This window comes from Solanum dulcamara, chromosome 2 (genome assembly GCF_947179165.1).
Source record: "Solanum dulcamara chromosome 2, daSolDulc1.2, whole genome shotgun sequence".
Lineage (NCBI taxonomy): Eukaryota > Viridiplantae > Streptophyta > Magnoliopsida > Solanales > Solanaceae > Solanum > Solanum dulcamara.
The window spans coordinates 26,263,863-26,287,266 of record NC_077238.1 but is presented as its reverse complement, the minus strand read 5'-3'; the positions used below and the strand labels follow the sequence as shown (position 1 = coordinate 26,287,266).

At 36.0% G+C, this 23,404-nt stretch overlaps 1 protein-coding gene across 2 annotated transcripts; it reads right to left on the bottom strand.

Moving 5' to 3' along the window:
• Positions 1 to 3,569: 3,569 nt before the first annotated feature.
• Positions 3,570 to 10,561, bottom strand: LOC129880472 (uncharacterized). 2 transcript variants are annotated; one of them, XM_055954513.1, is made up of 9 exons: positions 10,308 to 10,561; positions 9,354 to 10,009; positions 7,566 to 8,722; positions 6,539 to 6,824; positions 6,203 to 6,427; positions 5,671 to 5,844; positions 4,653 to 4,841; positions 4,460 to 4,573; positions 3,570 to 4,078 (listed from the first exon to the last, which is right to left on the bottom strand). In XM_055954513.1, the coding sequence occupies exons 2-9, from the start codon at positions 10,005 to 10,007 to the stop codon at positions 3,743 to 3,745; spliced, it is 3,135 nt and encodes a 1,044-aa protein (XP_055810488.1). In that variant the 5' UTR covers positions 10,008 to 10,009; positions 10,308 to 10,561; the 3' UTR covers positions 3,570 to 3,742. The 2 variants fall into 2 exon arrangements, with proteins under 2 accessions (XP_055810488.1, XP_055810487.1); XM_055954512.1 differs by having other exon boundaries at positions 9,354 to 10,561.
• Between the last annotated feature and the right edge of the window lie 12,843 nt (positions 10,562 to 23,404).

Here is a 23,404-nt window from a genome sequence, read left to right as displayed (position 1 = left end):
ATTAGTTTGAGAAACACACCTCAGTGGTGTGTGTAATACACTATCTCTACTCTCTTTATTTTTTGAAAAAAACCTTGCCATATGGACAAAATATTTCACTTTGACCAAAATTAGACAAACGATTAATATTAGTTAAAAGCTAAAGATTAAAGTATTTTTATTCCAAAAAAAGATTTTTTTTTTAAAATTAAAATATTTACCTCACTCACTCCACCACCTACCCCCCACTAATCCCCGTACTTTTAATTTTTTAAATTTATTTTATAAAATATTTTTAAAAAATTCATACTTCACACCCTGCCCTCACTCCTTTCTAAAAAAATGTTATTATTTTTATTTTTTTAAAAAATAAAATTATACCCACTTCATCTAACCCTCCGCTCTTAATTTTTTTTTAATATTTTTATCGTTTTGTGTTAGATATTTACATATATTTTTAGGAAAATATTACATATATTTTTAGGAAAATATTGTTTCCTACTTGTGTACCCGAATATAGCAGAAATAAAAATTTTCTTTTAATAAAAGTCTTGCGGCAAGTAAAAAATACTTTTCTAAAATCATATATATATATATATATATAGCACAAAACGAGAAAAAATTGAAAGTGGAGGGTTAGGAGGGGGCGGGGTAGAATTTTTTTTAAAATAAAAATATTTAAATTATTATTTGAAGCGGAGGGGGGGGGGGGGGAGATGAAGTAAGATTTTCTAAAAAAACTCTTACAAAAGAAATTTAATAAATAAAAATAAAACTAAATAATTTGTGGGGGAGAGAAGGTGAGAGAAAAGAGTGGAATAAGGTAAGAAATATATTTATATTTTATTTTATAATATTCTTTTGGGCGGGATATAGTATTATTTAATCTTAATTTTAACTAATTCTATTTTAATTTTTGTTAAGATGGAATATTTTGTTCATGTGGAGTGTAATGTGATAAATATTTTTAAATAAAAGAGAGAGTGTAGTACGCACACCATGATGAGAGTGGAATAAAAGAGAGAGGTGTGTTTGCCGAACCCAATGCCTACATTGCATTTGCAGGTAAAAGAGTAATTAAACAAACATTGAATAAAACAGTATCCGAAGGTTCACAAGTAGCTGAATACTTATTCCAGAAGGGTTTATTCGACCTAATTGTATCACATAATTTTTTAAAAAGCGTTCTGAGTGAGTTATTTAAGCTCCACACCTTTTTTTCCTTTGAATCAAAAGTCAAGCAAAATCAAATAGAGCACTAAGTTCAATTCTTGCCAATACATTATCTTCATTTTGCTCCGGATTGTAATCTCTAATGAAAAATATAGCTCCATGAGCACAAGCTCTTGTCATGTCTCAAACTAATAAGTGATAGTTTAAGTATGAAACTCACACTCCCAATAGTTTAGGTATGAAACTCAAAAAAAAGAAATTGTTCAGATATGTTTTTGACACTTATCTCTTTTTTAAATGAACTTACTTTCCTCAAATTTAGGGCATGTTTGAAAAGTCACATGAGAATCTAATTTTGGTATATTTAAATGTAATTATACAGTTTGACATATTTATTTGATCAAATACTTAATTAGTAGGAATTAAATAAAATTGGGAGGAGATAATTACAGTTTCTAATTCTTCTCGGGGGATGGGGTGTGGTGGGGAAGGGGGATTGCTATAATTTACCCGGTGTAGTTAGTTACTTCCGAATTCTTCCTTTTTGTTTTTATTTTAATTTCTTTTTTATTTTACTTTTTATTATTTAAAATACATTTTACGTTATTTATCTTTCATTTTCTTTCTTCTCATTTCTCAATCTTTACTTCTTGTAGTTCCATGCAATTGCTAGTACTTTTTTAATTTTTTTTTTCTTCATTTAGCATTGCTGTGTTATTATTCTAGTTTTTGAATTAAAGTAGAACTCTACTCATTGTTGAATGAGGTTATAAACTTATGCTTTCGTTTTCTTTTGAATTATATTTACTTATGTTATGTTGAAACTTATTTTTTGTTATGTCGGAACTTGACATAATTTTATTATGTTAATTTTTTTTTGAATTTTAAATTTGAGTTGTATTTTTTTTTCCAATTTATTTGCTTTAGTAGTATTGACTTGCTACTTCACATTTCATGCCATTCATTTCAGTTAGAATTGATAGATTATTTTATTAAATATTTGAACAATTTTATGGCATTATATTTATCATTTTGATCTCTTTGTCAAATATACAGTTCACGATGTTCTTACATAATGTGCATTTTTAATTTTAAGAGCTGACGTAACAAATTACGTGAGCCTCCCAATGAAGCCAACACATATTTGTCAAATATTAACTTTTCATTTTTAATAATTGATTTTTATTTTAAAAAATCAATCTTACTATGAAGAGGAGATGCACAGACGCCTACTTGAAAGGTTCGAGAGGTTGGATATATTTGGTATAAGGAGAGGTAGGGTTAGACCAAAAAAATATTGGGGAAAGGTAATTAAACAAGACCTGATGCAACTTTAGACTACTAAGGACATGACCTTAAATAAGAGGGTGTGAAGGTCCCACATTAAGGTAGAAGGTTAGTATGTAGTGGAGTGTTGTCTTCTATTTGAGGGTCTAGGCTTGTCCAGGTTTGTTGTTGAACTAACTGTATTTTTGTAGTTCTTGCACTGTATCCTCCCAAACTCCATTTGTGGAATTTCATTTCACTAGGTATGTTGTAAATCGTAGCGTGTAATAACACTGTGCAACCAAATAATACGAGTGTAAATACACAATAATTACATTCTGAAAAACAAACATGACATCATAATTAATATTATGTAATTAATATAATAATTACACCAATTCTAATTCCTAGATAGCTTTTCAAACAGATCATTAAAAAAATGACTTTCCCTACACAAAGAAAAACATTTCCAAAACTTTCTTTCAACCTCACCGGACGACCCCAACTTTTGATACGATGGGGTCAAGATCAAATCTTGATTTAGGGTTGGGTCTCGAGTCGTGGTAGGGTCGTAGGTCGGGGTCTCGATTCGAATTACCGAGTCACGATCAGAAATTGGGTCCCGAGTCAAGTCGAGGTCAGGACACAACTCTCGAACCCAATCCAAACCAAGGACCCAACTTCCGACCCCAACCCTGACCCGACACTCAATTGTTTGACTCCCAAACCATGACTCCTGATAAGTTACCAATTGTCAATTCTTGGTCATTGTCATTGAGATTCATGTTAATTTGGATTAATATTTAGTTATAGATAAAACCTGGACTCGAGACCCAACTTTCTATTATAGTATTTTCGGATCTGGTGTTTTGATATTTTCTCAAATTATACCTAAATGTTGCTGGGAAAAGAATATTTTCTGGAGAAGCATTTTTCTTCATACTAAACACACTTAAATTTAAGTTCATCTGCTTGGCCTGATAACGGTAACAATCTCTTGAAACACTATCCTGGTCACCCTATGCAACTGGCGAAACTCTGATCTTAGTTTGGTGAGACAGGACTAGCCAGAAATTGAATCAAAAGGCTCATGGGCATGCCTCGTAGTCTTGTGAAACCAACAAATCCTCAAATTAAGGTTTTTACTAGACTGAGAGCTTCAACAATTATATTTTATTGGAAAATATGATACCTGAACCATTGAATTTCATGTCGAAACCGTCTTGAAGTTCATCTATATATGGGCCTTTAGCAACTGAAGAAAGCAAATAAACAAAAAAATTTAGCCCTGGCTTTACATATTTACACCACCGTGGTTCATTCTTTAGTGTTCTTCAGTTCTCCAAACTTGCCGGAGTAGCTGATATCTAACAACTTTCCGATCAGCCTTCCCCTTGGCGATCAAGTTGATCTTTGCTAGATTAGGAGAACCCCGGAATCTATCAGCTACAATCGAAGTCAAGGGCGAGTCCAATTCATCAAGCTCATCATCGCTGGTGTATGATTTCTTCAGTACCGATGAACCGCTTCTTTGTAGAGATTGGTTTCCAGTCTCTCCCAGAAAGGCTTTAATGGACCTTACTGAAGGAGGTAAATATGTTGTAGGCGACGCAGTGAACGGAGCAGTCGAGACAGATTCTTCAGGAGTATCCTCAGCATCCTAGATTAAGAAATGACGCGTTCATGACAAAACAGATCTTTTAATGAACTGGGAGTTTGAAAAGTTTCGACTGAAATTGCATGGAGCATACAGTTTAAGGTGCCATTTGTTTGATGTTTTTGAGTTTGCAGAGCTTGAAGCGTTTGTTTGAGCTGAATCTTGAAAGAAAAAGTAGATTTTTTGAAAATTTTCAACTCAGTTTTTCAAATGTTTCAGAAAACTTTCAAAACTAGTTTTGAGTTTTTGAAGAATTGGAAATCTAATGTTTTTCAAGATTAAGTTCAAACACTATTTGCAAAACTCAGAAACTAAGTTTGCAAACTCATAAACTCCAAAATTTCAAATAAACGGCAACTAAACAAATTTGAACTGACTACCAACCTCAGAATCCAGTGCCCTGAGGACCTCTGGGGGAATTGGGATTGGACAGAATTCATCTGGAACAAAACCATTGAGCACCCTCCTGATCAAAGTTGGGCCAAGTATAGGACAAACCTTGAAGCAGCATAATAAGAAGAGATTTAGCATACATCATGATGAAATGCATCAAGCGACGTAATGCCAACAGACTCACCTCTTTCCTAGTTTGAGGATCGGCGAGCATTTCAAAGGGAAGCATCATTAGATCACTTAGAGCATTTAGCAGATGGAAAGGCTTGGCAGGACCTGGTGCCTTGTCATGAAGATGATCTTCAGTATCACCTGAGGAATCATTTTCCTCAATTCCAAAGAGAGTAGATAGCCATCTAGACCAGTCCCCAATCTGCCAACAAGAAGTAAGTCACTTTCTAATACACTATACGAAATCATTAGTACATTAGGCTGATAATTAATATCTACCAGCTTTTATTAAGAATTCTGGCAGTATACAAGAGAAGGGGTCTAATACATGCTTCCACCGCTATTTAATTAATTTATTTTTTGTAAGTCCCAACATATAATTTATGGAATGGAAAGACATTCTTCCTTTAACCAGTCTTTTATCTGAAGCTGATGCATGTTACCGATGCTCAACTGATTTACTTCGCCTTTCAGTGTAGCCAAGAAAATGTAATAAAATTTTCGGAGAACCTTCTTTCCCTATCATTAAGATCTCTAAGAATCTTGTTTAACATGTCTAGCTGAAATAGAAGTCTAACATAGATTTATAGAAATCGTTAATTTTATGAGATTTTTCCAACTTTGAAGAACTCCTATATTGGGTACGAAGAATGACATTAAGAATTATATCATCTTGGAAGATGGTAATTACTTCATTGACATTCTAATGTTACTGCATCTTAAATATGAAATAGAGCTCTATTTATGTTGGCTGATGGAGGCTTGCATTCTCGGTGAAAGCACACAAATCTCTTAACAGCCTTGGAGAGAAGCTATTTGCAAGATCAACAAGATCTCTCAATGAGAGTTTTGTTTAAAGCAACTAAAAGGAATATAAATCTATGCTAGACATTCCACTAATTTTGAAGTACAAGCAGATTCTTTTTCCAACTCTGAAGAACTCCCATATTGGGTAAGAAGAATAATATTGGCGATCATATCAGTAATGCATCACAGACTAAGCTAAAAACCACTGTAGTTTGACTACTCACAGCATTTTTTAGTTGTGCACCAGCGCCGAAGCTTGATTTCCCTGCAGGGATTGGGAGGACCTTAGAATCACAAATGGGATCTGATACTGGATCTGTTGGCATTTCTTCAGCCGATTCACGAAGGATTGCATTGAACATGGCCACATCCAATCTACTCACCAACTGTTCCATTACCTGTTTTAACCCATAAACAAAGAACTTGACACCTAAATCCACTAAATTCAATCAGCAAAATTGAGAAAACAGTTATGCAAGGTTGTTCAGGTGTCATGATGCACATGAAGAGACTTAAGTAGTCCTGGTGACAAAAAGTATAACTTCTCATTTAGCCACAGAAACAGAAATTCTGTATTAACATAAATAACACCAGAGGGCATGCCTTCATACACAGGAAAAATGCTATTTCTGCAAGAAACAATGCAGTGGAATAATGCTAACTCATGCCAGTTTCTAGTTTATGTTCAAATCAGCTCTTCCAGGAAGTACACAATTGATTCTGCTGAACAGGGATATGAATGTGCAATCAACTTACCAATCTAGCCGGCAACGGCAAGCAGCCACACTCATGTCCTCCTGCCCTAACTGGGCAAAGCCTTTCACAGGCATCCTTGAAAGCCTTCTTCCAAAGCTCAATGGAGCAATTACCTTGTTCTTGATACCCTAAACTACACCTGTGTCCATAGGTTTTCTTAACACTTGAGCTCATTGATCTGCCACCAGAGTTTGCAGCTGTATTTTGCATGTGTGGAGTCAAAGTCTGCATGCCATAAAAACAAAATAAGTCACAGCAGTGATGTAAAAATGAAATATTTTTCATTGAATCAATAAACAAGAGAGAGAGCAGCAGAAACAGATTTTTAGGATCAACCTGCCACCACACAGACTCAACAATGCGGGAGAAAATCCAAGCTTCAACTTGTTCCAGTGCAACCATAAAGGTTTCAATATCCTCCCAGTCACCAAGTTCTTCTGTTAGACTATTGTTGATACCTTTATTGAAAGAAACCTCATTCCTTTTTTTCAAGGATCTTCCATTTAAACTAGTTTTGCCCGTATTGCTCTCCGCATATGGTCTATCATTTTCTTTCCTTCCTCCAGAAGCCTGGCTAACAATTGCTCTCAACATGATTGAATTTGACAACCAAAAAGTCAACCTGTAAATCAAGAAACAGACAGCTGAAATGTTCTGTGGTACAGAAAGGGTAATCTTTTATTCTTTTTAATTCCTCTATGCCCATTGCAACTCATTAATGATACTATCTTTATTTCCCTGACAAAAATAACGAATATTTTTAATGATAAACAGTGTGATAGGATGATGAGACACCTGAATTTCGACCCACATGATTGCGGGAACAACCAATCCATCACTAATGTTACTATCTTAACTTCTAAGAGGCAGGAAGTTGATATCTAATACTGATAAATTGTATCTGTGGATGATGAGACACCTGAATTTCGACTATCAGGTCTTGGCTTCTAGAATTCTTTCTCCAAAGTTCCAAAAGAAATCAGAAGTGGTCAGGTCCTATGAGCCAAATAGGGGAATTAGCCCCATCAGAAGTTTTTCATATAAGAAAGTAAAACATATGAGCACCCATACCACAGATTTTTTGTTGAGCAATCAAAACGTTTCTCCATAACATTGACTTACATTACTGCTAGCTTCTTCTAAGCCACTACTTCAATGGGAAACTACAATTTTTTTACCGAGGCTATTGGTGCACGGTTTGAAACTCGATGAATAATGACCCCACCCCTCTATCCTATGGATGCAAAACTACTATTGATGATAAAAGTAGTCTTCAGGCTAATACAACGGATTGTAAATATGATTCACAAAGCCAAAATGCAGGCTTGCACCAAGTTCCTTTACGTATTTAAAGATGACTTACCTTGGAACATCATTTCCGCAAGCTTTTGAAACCAAAACTAAACCTGAGACAGCAGCTCTTGCAGCACCTGCCTGTTTAGCTTGGGATTTTGCTCTGCAAGCATGAACATAAAATCGAGAAAGGCGTCGAGCAGGAGCATGGACCTTGTGTGCAGAGCTTCCATGCTCAGCCACTACAGAATAAAGGCCAACCTCGACAACTGCCGCTTCCCTTAGTTCTTCCTCAAGTGTCTCGATTCTAGACTTCCCTTCATTTTTTCTGTCAGGAGATACATTCATTGGTTTATTACCCTTACCATTAGACCGAGCATCTTCCGAAACATGCAGTTTTGCAGACTTCTCTGGATTCTGGCTGTTACCAGGAAGTCCGCTTCTGTTAGCTAAGTCATTCAACTGGTGAGACTTTGCATGCTTTAATTTACCATTGGTGATGCTAGATCCCTGCAATCCAAGTATCTTATTTGAATTAAGAGTGTCACCCTTCAAAAAGCTGTGTTTCCTGCCTAATTTGACTTCTGAAAAATGAGGAATCTCTTTCAAGATCACTTCATCCTGGTCAATCTCTAGAAGCTCCATTTCTTTTCCATTCACTACACCAACATGTAAATCTTTGAGTACTGTACTTCCAGTGTGGCCCTTTGCTTTATCTCGGGAGTCTTGATAGCGATCGCTATAGGAATCGGCAGGGTCAGAGTTATTCTCATTAGATACATCGAGATAGCTTATGTTGGATGCAAATCTATGAACATGTCCATTTTCTGCAGAGAGTTTGATACCGTCTTTGGGGAGACCTTTCTTGTCAGCATTATCTTCTTGAACATCATACATCAGACTTTGCTGTTGGAGGACTGTCACAGGGTTGCTTGACTTCCCATTTTTATTTCCATAACTTTGTAATGAGGAAGAAGATCCTGTTACATGGGAAGCAGACTTCTTCTGTATTGATGTCATACTTCTTTCAGAAAATTTAGACAAAGAAGTGGTGTTGCTGACAGAATTTTCTCTGTTTAAAGATAAGCTGCTTGACAACCCTGGAGCCACATTTCTAGAACTTCTACTGTTAGAATCCATGAGCATTGCTTCAGAGTCCAGTCCCAAAAATATATCAGTCTCTGGATTGTCCCTCAGCACGTTCTCAGTTATGGATTCATGTGCAACCTAAACATAATCATGGTTTAAAATTAGTAAATAACTTGCCATGAAAGACAGGCATATGTAGGGAAACACACCATACAACCCACAAAACATTTAATCGTAACATAGAACGCCTGGGTAGAGTACCATACAGTCTATGATCAAAGGAGAGTAACTAGTAGACAAGCAACTTCCCTACAGACTTCTGCATATAGCAATGCACTTCTTTGTCAATATGAAACGTGAAATTCAAGATCCTGCTAAATCAGTCATCTGGCAGTCAAGGAAATAGAAGAACAAACTATTATCTCCTAACCGCCACCATAAGTGAATTAGGCACCTGTTTCAAACTCAAATTGAAAGGAATATTTTCAACTACAAGAATTTTGCCAAAATTCCATAACTGAAAATTTACACTGTTGTCTCTAGAGGCAATCGACAAATGGATGAGTATAAGGGACTTTCTGGTTTGGATTACGGAAACAGCTTGACATAACACTTCCAATGACTGACCACGAATAGTTATTATTGAAACTGATTAAATAAAAGAAGACAATTAAATTAGAAGAGATAACCCAAGGCATTTCTTAACAATGACTAATTAAGATAGCTCTTGGATTCAGAATACCAAACAGAATACAAATGTTACAAATACCTTTCCTTGTTGAGATGGTGAAGACCTTGCAGCCTCAGCAACATTTTGCGATGAATGTGACGATTCATCATCATCGGTGAAAGATGCAATCCCATCCTCATCCTCATTTTTTCCATTCACTGAATCTGCAATAGATTCTTGTCCATCCCTTGCTATGGGTCCGCTAACTTGGGATGAACTTGAGCTACCCCTCTCCGTAGGATGTATATTAACAAACAGAGAAGGTTGCTCAGAGTTCTTAGAACACTTCTTGCAGCTGAGTGGAGTGTAAATAGATACAACTTCCTCAATTAGTCCAAAATCTGCAAGATTTATTACCGATGTCCCCAAGAGTTGGCCTTTAGTTGTCTTATCCTTACGAAGCTCATACAAATAGAAGTCCAAAAAATTCTTCTGGAATTTTTCATGAGCCTTCTTTTCGCGACACAAAGTTAATGGAAGGGTGAACGACTCCTTGAATTCAATGGTGTCATCACCAACAGTAGACACAATAGAACCAGAGGTCTGACCATCATTTTCAAATTGAAGCAACACAGACTGAACAGACTTTAGGGACTGTGATGGAGGCCAAGGTTTAATCTCATCTACCTGAATGACATACTCTACCTGAACAGAAGTACCCTTTTTGTGCTTTGACCTCAGACCAAGAACCATTGCTTCAATTTAAATGAAAAGGGTGTTGGTGGGAGATTGAATCAATTCAAAGTGAAGTAACATCAAAAATCTTACTTTAAATTCAAGAAATATAACACAATCTGTTTCAGAAAATAAGACACATATTCACTCTCAAATCACCAGCAACAAATTAAAATGCAGTTCTGAATAGTTCCTATTTAGTCATTCAGCTAACCTTTCAATCGACAACAACAACAACAATTGGATAGTAACAATCTAAAGAAGCACAATTGTATGATCCAGAACAAAATGAGAGGAGAAAAGGGTATGGTGTGTTACCAGCGCCGCTTTGAGGACAATAAGTAGACAACTCAAATGAAATCTTAAGATCTTGTTTGTTGCTTTAAGCTTTGTGGGTATGTTTGTAAGGAAAGTAAAGGTGAAAACTTCAATGGGAAAAGGAAGCCCCAAAACCTAAAGATCTGTGAAACAATGAAGAAGAAAGAGATGCCAGACGTTTACAAGTCTACTTCACTCACTTTCAATCAACCTTTTTTATATTCTTCCCATTTTATATTTATGACACTAATTTTTTTCATAACAAATCAATCTTTAGCTATCCCCCTAAATATATTTAAGATGTTGGTATAATTTTTTTTTTCATAACAAACCAACCTGTAGCTATCCCACTAAATATATTTAAGATGTTTGTATAAATTTACTTGGTTGAATTCCAAAGGCGGAAAAACCAATAAAGAATCTAGCATTTTAAGACAGAGATTTTTACTGTCTATTTAGACGGTTATATATATATATATATATATAAACTATTTAATAGTAGTAAGTAATTAGTACTATCTACTCTTACTATTTATTATTATATTACCAAGTTTTGACTTGTAATCCTCTTTTAAATGCACAAAAAGAAATAGGAGCAATGTCATTTTGATGAAATATAAGGCAAACCTAACCATGTTTCTGACAATTTAAAGAGCAAAATTATTTTTGAGTAAAAGAAGAACATAAATTATATTAGCTGAAAAGTTGTTTTTTCAATTAAAGAAAAGGTGAAATATAATTTTCTATAATAATTTAAATCTTCAGATATTTGTTGTCTTCACCGCTACATTCATTCAAAAACTGTCTACTAATACAAACAAAAAAGAGATGAAGTTACACGTATACATTTGTTTTTTTGTCTGTAATGAGTTTGAACCTTATCTCACAAGTAAGGATGTGCACCTGATTTTTCGGTTTCATTTGTATTTTTTGGTTTCAATTTGTTTATTTTGTTTGAGGAAAAAATTAATTTGAATTAAAATAAATTTAATTTGGTTGGTGTAATCATTTAAAATTTATTAGATATGAATTTATAAAATGATTCATATTATATTAAATTCAAGATATATTAGTCTAAATAAATATTATCAATTAATATAATTGGATTAATTATGTAAGTTCAATAAATGTGGATTTAATTAAAACATCAATTTCGTTCATCTGGGCAACAAATGATGAATCAACTTTGCTAAGCCCAATGTCATCTCATCCTAGAGTCTTAGTTTGGTGTCACGTGTCAAATGATGTGGCATGCCAAGACAAACAAAGAAGCCAATAGGATTAGTACAAGTGTCAAAATGACGTGACATTCCTATCCCAATCAAAGGCTAATAAAAATGTGCCACGTGTACAAGTGACGTGTTTCGACCAATCAATATCGTCATGTCACTTAAATGTGATTGGTCGAAGGAAACATAGTCTTATCACTACTCCTCTGGCCTCCGCCATGTCACATAAATCTGATTGGCCAAAGGGAAATCAATTCTCATCATAACTCCTCCATTCTACAACTATAAATAGAGGTTCTCATAATTCTGAAATCACACCAGAATTCTAATAAGAAACTAGAGAGAGTTCGTGGATCAAATTCCACAGATTTCTCTACAAGCTACAAGTTTAAGAATTCAAGCATTCAAGTTCAAGAACAAGTCAAAGATCAAGACCGCCAGATTCAAGAACAAGATCAAAAGACCTTGAATTCAATTATAAGTCAAGATCAAATATCAAGATTCAAGATCAAGCTTACAAGTCCTTGAATTTATATTTGAAAAAACGAAACAAAGGATTCATAAAGATTGTAACGCTCATATTTGAAATAAAATGCTACGATTGTTGCACTAATTTTTGGTCTTGGCTATAATTTCTTGACTTGAATTTTATCGTCTACATATTCTGCCACGCCTAGTGGGACAATCTCTACCTCTCATCTCAACTTTTCAATCATTAAAGAACATCAAAGTGACTTCCAAGAAGATCAACTCCCAATCAACTTCCTCTAAAGCTGTTGACTCCAATTTCTCTACTGAAGTAGAAGGAATCCTTGGTGTTACCTTTGGAAGTGTCAGAGCTATTACGAGGAGCAACGCCACTATGCTGGGACAACAAACACTCCAAATGTTGTCCATACCAACTCCTGCATTTGGGTCTTCTACCCTCAAAAGAGCAAGGTCCTCTACAAATTCTTCAGAAGGATGAAGCACTATTGACAAAAAGATTAAGAAGGCTTTAGCTCTACTTGAGCTTTCTGGTTCTATGAAATCCACTGCAAAGAAGAACTATGATTCAACCAATGAATCCTCTCCACATACATCGCGTGATATGAGCCCTTTAAAGATATGCTTGTGTGAAAACTCATGCTACTCTCTGATGTCCCCAACAATCATGCAAGCAACTATTAATTGATAATTCATCTATGGAAGAACAACTTGCAAATCTAGCAAAGATGATTGAAGGATCAACAAAGAATATACACCACCAAGAGTCTCGAATTGATAAGTGTTATACCCCGTACCTTTGTACTTCGGAACGTCTTCTTAAGCTTCTTAAAGGTTGCCCTGTGACCCAGATTATCTATAATATTATCAAATAACTCTAAGGAAGGGAGGGCGTGATGCCCCATAAAAGTGAAGGTTGGAAATAGGGCTATAAGGATTTGAAATGAGTTGGGGGCCAAAATAACAAGTCGTGGGACTCGACTTACTTGCGTAAGCTACCAACTTGGATGTCTTACATACTTAAGCTACGGGAGTACATGTAGAGCTCACGTTGCAAGGATTACATAGGTTCTTAAAGTGAGACGAGATTACGAACCCACAGAAGAGGCAGAAGGAGGCATAGTACCAACTTGGACCAAGTAGGTGATGCACTTACTTGGACCAAGTAGGCGACACACCTACTTGGGGTGGGTCCCACATGGCCACATGGCAGCCTTGGAGTGGTGGCATGGCTTGGTTGGTCCTATGAGAGTTGGACACGTATCACCCTTAGGGGATGACACGTGTCACCTCTTAAAGGATATATATATAGGTATATTGATGAAAAATTCATCAAATTCTCATCCTTTATCACTTTAACTTAAAAGAAAAGTTGAAAGAAAAACCTAGAACTAACCTAAGGGGAGCTACGGGTTTGAGCAAGGAGAGGTAAGGATCTGATTTCTTCTCTATGAATTAATTATTTAAGGTATCCTACGGTGATATAGCGGTGTTTAATAATGTAAATTACTAGTTTGGGTCAGCAAGGAAGTGTAACGAGCAGTCCACTACTTTTCAGCCCGTTAGAAAGCTTTTGAGGCAAGTTTTGGACAAGGTAAGGTCTTCCCTTTCAAAGTGGAGTTAATAATGTTGTTATGGAGTGTATTACATGTGTTAAATGAAGTTGGAAGTAGGCAAAATGTATAAGTATGCTTGGCGTTAGAAACAAACTAAATTGAAGTTGTTCTAGCCGAGCTAAAGTTGTTAAGGTTGTATAGTGTTGTTGTGATTGTGGCGTTGTCTTTGGAGATGGTTTTATGGCGTGTTGCAGGGCTGGAACGTGGGTCAAAAGAGGTATGGGTGCTTCTGGTTTCATCCAACTAACCCTCTATTCCGCGTGGTTAAAGATTTTACGAATTAATGATTGAAAACCCTATTTTGGTATCGTAGTTTTAAGTGAGTTGTTGGAGCTTGTGTTGCGTAATGTTGAAGTAGTTTACTTGTATGTAAGCTGATGATTGTTGTTGCTGGTTGGCTGTAGTAATTAAGTATGTAACTGAAAGTTCGGATAGGGCAAGTTATAGAGGAAGTGCTGCCCGATTTTCGTTAACTTCTTAATCGATTAATAAACTACTTGAGAAAGGCACATAAGGAAATGGTTCCTATGGATGATTGGTTATGGTTTGAGAAGTTGAATAATTGAAGGTTATTAATGTTAGTATTACCTTCATGTTAAATAGGTTCGAAAGGCGACGAAGAAAGAGTGGGTACGATTACTTGATAAAAGGTATGTAAAGCCTATCTTTCCTTTCTTTTGGCATGTCTTCAAGTTAAGTAATGAATTATAGGAGCTTGAGGGTAAATCTACTCATATATGCCAAGCGTAATTCATAGTTCTTATTTACTTCTTGATGATGGAACTCTTACAGTAATTGAACTAGCGTTTCTCAAGCCTTCCATACGTTAGGAAGGGATGAGTATGTAAAGCTTAACTCTTCTTTTCTCTTGGCATGTTTTAGCCATAAGTAGTTGGTATATATAATGTAAAGATAGTTCCATTCTTAGAACCCCGGGCATGACTCGTTAATCTTATTCACTTCTTGATGTTAGAACTCCTACGATGGTTGAGTTATGGTCTTGTAAGCCTTCTACGTGATAAAAAGTAATACACGTGAAGCCTATCTCTTCCTTTTCTTGAAATGGATTAATGTAAGTGAAACAATGTATGATATGAGTTAGAGACAGTTCCATTTATAGGTCCTGGATGTGACCCATGACTTGTACTCACTTTTGACTGATAAGGGTCTTAAAGTAGTTGAACTATAACCCTCGAGCCTTTTATAGGCTAAATAGTGATGGGATGTGTAAGCTCCTATACCTAGGGGCTCTTGGGCATACTTTATGGTGATACCTGAGGGATGTTTGACATGTTACCAAGTCTTACGTGCATGTATATGTATTATTATAGGATACATGGATCGGGCCGTCGTTCCTCAGCATTATTAAATAATATGTATACATATGGATTGGGCCGTCATACCTCGGCATTATTATATAATATACGGATCAGGCCGTCGTACCTCGACATTATTATATGAGACATGGATCAGGCCATTATTCCTCGGCATTATTATACGATATGTGGCTCGATCCGATGCTTCTCGACATATACTTGCTATATACATGGATTGAGCTGTACGTTCCACAGCGCTAATGGCATATATATGCCTATCATGTTAGATAATGTATTTGTAACACCGAGTCCCCTAGTGGGCCGGGTACAGGGTTGATGGGGGTATACACAACTTCAATTTATAAGATACAAGTACTGTAGTTTTGTGAATGTTATGCTTGTCTCCTACATCCCTATGTTAGTTATGCCCTTTTTATGATGTTTTATACTTTACATACTCAGTACATATGTCATACTGACCCCCTCTTTCCGGGGGGGGGATGCGTTTCATGCCTGAAGGTACAGACACAGGTTTTGGAAGTCCGCCAGCTTAGGATTCCACTCAGCAAGTTGGAAGAAGCTCCATTGATTTGGAGCCAAGTTTTGGTACCAAACCTTCTATGTATATATTTATTTATTCAGGGGTACGACGGGGGCCCTGTCTTGCCATATATAGTCATTAACACTCTTAGAGGTCTATAGACAAGTGTGTGGGTTGTGTATGTATGTATGTTTGATTATGCCCATATGATTTATGTTTTGGGATGTTCCCTTTGCCATGGAAGCCTTGTCGGCTCGCGTATATGTATATAATGGGATGACCCCACATGCTATGATAGCCTCGTCGGCTCAGGTGTTATGTTGCCTAAATGATAAGTCATGGTCCCTTGGGAGATAGACTTACTTATGGTTTACAGGTGTATATGTGGGTGTCTAGCTTGGGCACCCGGTCACGGCCTACGGGGTTGGGTCGTGACAATAAGTTGATAGACAAGATGGATGACTTACTAGATGGAGAATCCATCCATGCAAAAGGGTATTGAAGTTTAAGAGATTGAAAATAACGTGAAGCAACACCACCTGTTAAGAAGATGCTAGTTTCTTCTAAAGAGATGATCCCACTTGATCAATTGAAGGAGTTAATCAAAGGGACCATCAAAGATAAATATGAAGTCTCTACCAAGTTCCATTATGTATGCCAAGCCGTACACTGCAAGAATTGACAGCTTCAAGATATATGTTGGTTATCAACCTCCTAAATTTCAATAGTTTGAGGGAAAAGATGTCACAGCCCAAACTACCCCTTAGACGTGATATAGCGAATAAGATCCCAAAAGACCTAAACAAGCCACTTGAAAAAAGTATGACTCTAAGTATAAACAACATAAGCAAATTATTCAATAAGCAGAAGATAAGTTTTAAGATAGTCTGATATATCATAATAGGAAGATCAGGTGCAACTCAACATACACAAAATCATATAATGTCTGAAAGCCTTTATCATAGATGAGATGCTCGAACATGTCTCTAACTATTTGTAACATATGGAAAACTGAATAGAAGTCTGAATATAGTCTAATATAAACGTCTATGGAACATGAGGACTCACCAAATCTGTGAAAGCTGATAGGAGTCTGTACTAACCACGAGTCTAATAAGAAATATCGTGACTTATATTATAAGATAATATAGCTAAAAGTATGCGGTCAGTACTGGAAATGTATTGAGTATGAGAAAAGATACATGAGCATGAGAAATATAACATGATGAAGATGAAAACATGATAATTCAATGACCAAGCTAAAATATGACATAATCTGAGTAAAAAGAATAATACATGGTCAATGCAATAATCATAAAAGAATCATAGTCATATCATAAGTAAGAATCATAAGTTCTTGTGAGAGATACCGTTAATCGACATAAATTATGTGAGCTATAACATGGAGTCTAGTATCTTTCCCACACCGAAAAGAGATTGTCCTACTTGCCAAGGTAAGGACCATGAACATGAGCTGTTGTGGATCCACTAGCTAGAGTTAATTAAAACTAAGTCCTACCGGGGCACATAGTTATGGGACAAGGGGATTGCTTCTAAAGAACTCTCCTCTACTAACGTGTGAGCCTTCACCCGAAAGTCCTCTCAGTGCTTAGTAAACTCTCAACAAAATATCATACATAACATATCATAGTCTTTTAAAAATGGTAATAATCTAGTAATATCAAATTCATCATAACATGCTTAGCTCCTTTAACATATCATGATTTTTAACATAATCAATTCATAAGAGACATTTATCTAAAATATCCTAATCATGATAAGCCTTTCATAGAAAATCATGGAAATCCTTTTCATAAAACATACTTGATATTTTATCTAAAAGCATCCTTTACATCATAGTTTCTTCAATTCATGATGCATGCTTTAAGTCTCAAAACTTGATTTCAACATCAACATACGCATATAGTATGGATTCATGTAAAAATTCTTCAAAATATGTAATTAAGATTAGATCATATATAATAAGATCAAATAGGATTAATTTATTCATAAACAATTGAACCCATAAGAAACTTGCAAAATCCTAGAAACTTGGATTTGAAAATCATGGAAGAAGTAGGAAAATCCTTGGGACTCAATTGATGGAAAGGATCCATTGATAAATTCACACATACATTGAAGAACCCTAGCCTTAGAATTAGAAGAAGAGACTTGAATCCTTGAACCCTAGCTTGCGAAGAAGAAGACCTTGAGAGCTTTTGGGGTTTTTGAGTGAATGAAAGGTAATAGAGGTATTTCGAAGGGTAAAGGTATTTATAGGACTTAAGAATATTCTTAAAACTACATAGTTTAGGTGATAAAAGAGTAAGAAATGACTGAAATATCTCGAAAAATAACTATCGGGGTGACCTTACGGACCCACCTACAGATCGTACGTCCTCCTATGAACCGTCTTCACCATCAGTAGGTCACTTACAAAGACCCAACTTTTAAACAAAAACCACGAACCACCCTATGGTCCATAGACCTCTCCATGGGCCGTAGGTGCTCTCGTCCTCTAGAAGTCCAAAAAACATTCTACGACCTCTCCTACAGGCCATACAACTCATCTATGGAACGTCCTGTTGGTCCATATGAAATCTTCTAAGACTTGATATTTTTTGAACTTTTAGGATCCTTTCTACAATGTCTTTCTATGGACCGTAGGACCTTGAACGGTCCATAGGTCGGCTTGTACACCAACTTATGAAACTCAACATTATCCTAAATACCAGGACTTACCTATGACTTCCTTCCTACGGGCTGTAGGACCTTGTATGTTCATAAGTGGCTTCGTGGGAACTTGCACCTGAATTTTTTTTGCAATTTTTCTTTCCAACTTCTGAGGTGTTACAAAAGGAAATCCAAAGGAACATGTTGTACACTTTATAGACACATGTAATAATGCTGAGATCTATAGAGACTATCTTGTCAAGCATTTCATCTACTCTCTAAAAGGAAATGCCTTTGAATAGTACACGAATCTCGAGCCTAATTGTATCGATAGTTGGGAGCAGCTAGAGCACGAGTTTCTTACTCGCTTCTATTACACAAGGCACACGATGAGCATGGTAGAACTCATAAATACTCGCCAAAATAAGGATGAACTGGTTATAGACTTGATAAATTGATAGAAAAACGCAAGTAAATTACAAAGATTGACTTAATGAAGTTTCTGCAATAGAAATATGTATCCAAGGAATGCAATGGGAGATTCTCTACATCTTAAAAGGAATAAAGACAAAGTCATTTGAATATCTAGCTACTTGCACTCCCGATATGAAGTTGAGCATGTCTTCTGCCGGAAAATAAGTGATGTCTCTCCATGATCCTCACAAAGGAAAGGACAAGCAGGAACCCAAGAGATGGAGAAATGTTTTATCCAAGAATGACAACAAAATATCCATAAATTTCAATGTGTCACTAGTGAAGTTTACTACAAAGGAAAGCAAGAAGAAAAATGTGAAGATGACTTTTCAAGAGCGTCAAAGTAGACCTTAAGGGAGATGCAGGAAAGGGATTACCCCTTCCTAGATATTGACATTCCTGCAATTTTTGATGAATTGGTTGAGCTAAAGCTCATTGAGTTTCCAGAGATGAAGTGACCCGATAAAGCTGGAAAAACTAATGACCCAAACTATTGCAAGTATCATAGGCTTATGGGTCACCCTCTTGGGAAGTGTTTTGTCTTCAAAGATAGAGTTATGCAATTGGCTAACAAAATATAATATTGTCCTTGATGATAAGAAGGCAAGTTCTAACCAAGTCTCTATCATGTTTTTTTTTACTCGATCTAGTTCAAATATGTATCCTCGAAGAGCATGAAGAAGAGTCATTGGAGCAACACAAATTCCAAATTAATGAGGACAGTGATAAAGTTTGGATTGGCGGAAATACAACAAAATAAGTTCACATAAAGAATCCTCCGAGCAATCAATCAGAAGGAGGATGGTGAGGAGACTAAATAAGTATAATTTAAGCATATGAAAAGGGAAAAAGTAGAAGTTCATCACTACCAGAAACCACGACATCCTGTGACTTTAAGGGACTTCTCACCAAGTTGGTTCTGTACAAAGTTTACTCAAGGCAACATTGAGGTATCAATTTTCAATACTGACAAAGAAGAAATAATGAGTGAAATCTCACCTTTGGTGTCTCCTACTGACAAAGAAGAAGCAATGGGTGAAATCTCATCAATAATGTCTCCTTCATCTTCTAAAAAGCCCGTGGAACCCTCTTTCTAAAAAGTACATGCATGTGATACAAAAATCACATTTACATATGCTGATATTCTATTTGGTGAAACATTAAATAATTTTCCTTTATATATGGTGGGTTATATGCTAGAGAAGAAGATAAATAGAATCTTGATAGATAAAGGATCTAGAGTTAACATTCTACCTATCCATACATTGAAGGAACTTGGCATCACGACTAAAGAACCTAGTGAAAGTCGTTTGTTACTACAAGGATTAAATCAAAGGCCAGATATCCATAGGCTCTCTCAAGTTAGAAATCCATGTAGAAGACTTGCAATCAAGCGCATAGATGCAAGTGATCAATGCAAAGACTTCATACAATATATTACTTGGTAGACCTGAGGTACATGAGAATGAAATTATCTCATCTTCTTACTATCAATGTTTGAATTATCTTGAAGATGGAATTGAAAGGAAAATAGTTTCTAATGCTAATCCTTTCACTAAAGTTGAGTCACAGTTTGCCGATGCAAAATTCTATCTAAAAAGTTATGTTTTAGGAGAGACAAAACTTGATGACATCAAATCAACCAAGTCTGATAAGCTTACAAGCAAAAGATTTGATATAGCTATCAAAAAAGTCAAAGTTGACATTAAGGAACCTTTTTCCATTAATAATGAAGAAAATATCATTCTAAAAAGAAAGTTGGTTTCTATACATCGCTATGTTCCAAAGGTGAAAAAAGTGGAAGGTCAATTATCTGACATCCAAGAAAATGTACTAAGAGGACTAACTCTTCCTATCAAATGGTTTGATGTAATAAACTTATCTTCAAAGCTAACAAGAAAGTCGACCCCTCAAAGTCCACCATGAGATATGGAACTCCATACAAGATGCACAAGAGAAGGCTTTGATCCAAATACTTACAGGTTATTTGTAAAGGCTGGATACAACCCTAATGAGCCATTAAAGTTAGAGAAACTCCCATCAGAAGATACCACTAGGCAAGCATATGAAGGCTTAGGCTATAACCAACCACCACTAGTTCGCATCTCCATAAGAAGGGCAAGTAACAACTATATCATTGTAAAAGATAAGTCTACAAAAAAAGGCCTTTCGTGTTTGATCAACTTGGGAAATTTACTACGAGAACTTCTGTGTTTAAGAGGTTAGGTCCATTAAAAAAAATAACAAGCATCGATCAAGGTACCTAAAAGTGATAATGCCTACTTCACCTATAATCTAGAAGGATTTCAAAAGTTTGATTCCTTCTAGAATGAGGTAACATGTAAAACTTATGGTTTCATGTAATGCGGTACTGAAGGCAAAGACTCACACTGTGGGTTACACTATAAAGAAAGAGGAAGATAAAAAAAGTGTAGGTTTCTCATATCATATTATGACTCAGAGTGAGCACGATGCCTTATCACAAATGAAGGTCGATGAAGAGTTGGGAGATATTTCATGGAGTTATCATATATCTGTCAGTGAAAATAATCCTAAAGAGGAAGAAGATGCTTGAGATGCTCCACCAAAACTTAAAGAAGGGGTGAAGACCACAATAGATCCCTTAAATGAAGTCAACCTTGGCATTGATAAAGACCTAAGACCAACTTACCTAAGTGCTTTTCTAGAATTTGATGAAGAAATCTTTTATATGGATATACTTAGAGAATATAGGGATGTCTTTGCTTGGAGTTTTAAAGAAATTCATGGCTTAGATCCTAGAGTAGCAGTCCATCAGTTGACAGTCAAGAATGATGATTGCCTTTAAGTAGGCCCAAAGACATTTTAGGCCAGACTTGGTTCCATTGAGTGAAAATGAAGTTAATAGATTCATTAAAGCAGGCTTTATTTGTGGAGTTAAATACCCCACATAGATTTCAAGTATTATTCCTGTGGGGAAGAATAATTTCCAAATTTGAGTTTGTGTTGACTTTAAAGATCTCAATAATACATGCCTTAAAGATGAGTTTCCGCTTCCTATTCCAGAGCTGATGATTGATGCTACCAGTGGTTATGAGGAAATGTCATTCATGGATGGTTCTTCCAGCTATAACCAAATCCGTATAGCACTTAAAGATGAAGAACTCACTGCATTTTGCACGCCTAAAGGTATTTATTGCTCAATGTGATGCCTTTTGGTTTAAAAAATGCTGGTGCCACATATCAAAGGACTATGAAAAATATATCTTATCACTTGCTCTATAAAATTGTTGAATGTTATGTTGATGACTAGGTGTGGAAGTTGAGAAAGAGGAGCGACCATTTGAAAGACTTAAGAATGGTGTTTGAGTTTCTCCGAAGATATCAAATTAATGATGAATTTGTTAAAATATACCTTTGGAGTTACTTCTGGCAAGTTTTTTTGGCTTCATTGTGTGACATCAAGGAATTGAGATCGATCATGCTAAAGTTGATGCAATTTCAAAGATGCTCGAGCCTTAAAACATTCATGAGTTAAAATGTCTTTAAGGAAAGCTAACCTGCTTGAGGTGGTTAATCTCAAATCTAGTTGGAAGATGCCAACCATTCAACCATCTCATGAAAAAGGATTCTCCTTTTAAGTGGGACCAAACATGTACCCACCACCTTTGAAAGTATCAAATAATATCAGGTGAAACCTCCAGTTCTAGCCACCTTTATACCTGGAAAACCATTGATACTCTAAATCGCGGCACAAGAAAGGTCTGTAGGAGAACTATTGGCTCAAGTAAATAGTGAAGGAAAGGAAAACTCCCTCTATTACTTAAGTAGAATAATGACACCAAATGAGTTGAATTATTCACCAATTGAAAAACTATGTTTAGCGTTGGTCTTCTCAATCCAAAAAATAAAATATTATTGTAAGACCTTGTAAGTTGGAAAGTGAAATGGAAAGTAAATATTGCAGAATATTCTTCTAGTGCAATTCCCATGAGCTGACCTACGAGGCCGTAGAAAGTCTTACAGATCATAGGAATGTCTCGTAGGAAAGGTTTTGCGGTTTGAAAAATTTGCTAAGTGTCAGATCAGTGGATGAGGGGGTTCTATGAATCATATAAAGTCCTACCGTCTGTGGATATGGGTCATAAGAAGGACCCTGAAGAGTTTCAATTTGCAGTAGTTAGAGTTAATTTCCATGATAAGGTCCTACGACCCGTGAAGAGTTGTACGGGTCATATGATGACCCATAGAATGAGGTTCAAAAGAGTTGGATTTTTGGGATTTTAAAGTTGTGCATGATGAGTGGTGCCTACGACTCATAAGATGTTTTTTGACCCGTAGACTCGAGTTGTGGGAATGGTGGTCATTTTTAGTAGCTACTGTTTTAGTACATGACTTCTATGAAGGTGTTCCACAACTCGTAGGACTATCTACGACCTATATAACAAGGGTCATAGGATGTTAGTGCAATTCTGGTACTGATTTTAGACACAGGTTCTACGGATACTTTCCACGGATCGTGGAAAGTCCTATGGATCATAGGTCCCATTTGTAGGACACTTCAATAGTTTTCAAGGCAAGGATATGTTGAACATTTTCCATTCTTTTAACTCCTAAACTATATTAATTTTGGATGATTTGGATGTCTTATAGCTATCCTAACCCTTCAAACCTTCCCCATTCCCTATATTTCTCTCAAAATCATCTAAGGCATCAAGATTTTCTCTACCAAGGATCTTTTTCTACAATAAGCTAGGGTTTCAAGGAAGGTCAAGTCTCCTAT

Excerpts from the sequence above, each read along its gene's own strand:
- LOC129880472 (XM_055954512.1), bottom strand. The coding sequence starts at position 10,007 with ATGGTTCTTGGTCTGAGGTCAAAGCACAAAAAGGGTACTTCTGTTCAG. Across the intron at positions 4,842-5,670 it reads GTGCACAACTAAAAAATGCT|ATTGGGGACTGGTCTAGATG; the intron begins GTGAGTAGTCAA and ends TCTTGTTGGCAG. Across the intron at positions 4,079-4,459 it reads TCAGGGCACTGGATTCTGAG|GATGCTGAGGATACTCCTGA; the intron begins GTTGGTAGTCAG and ends TTCTTAATCTAG.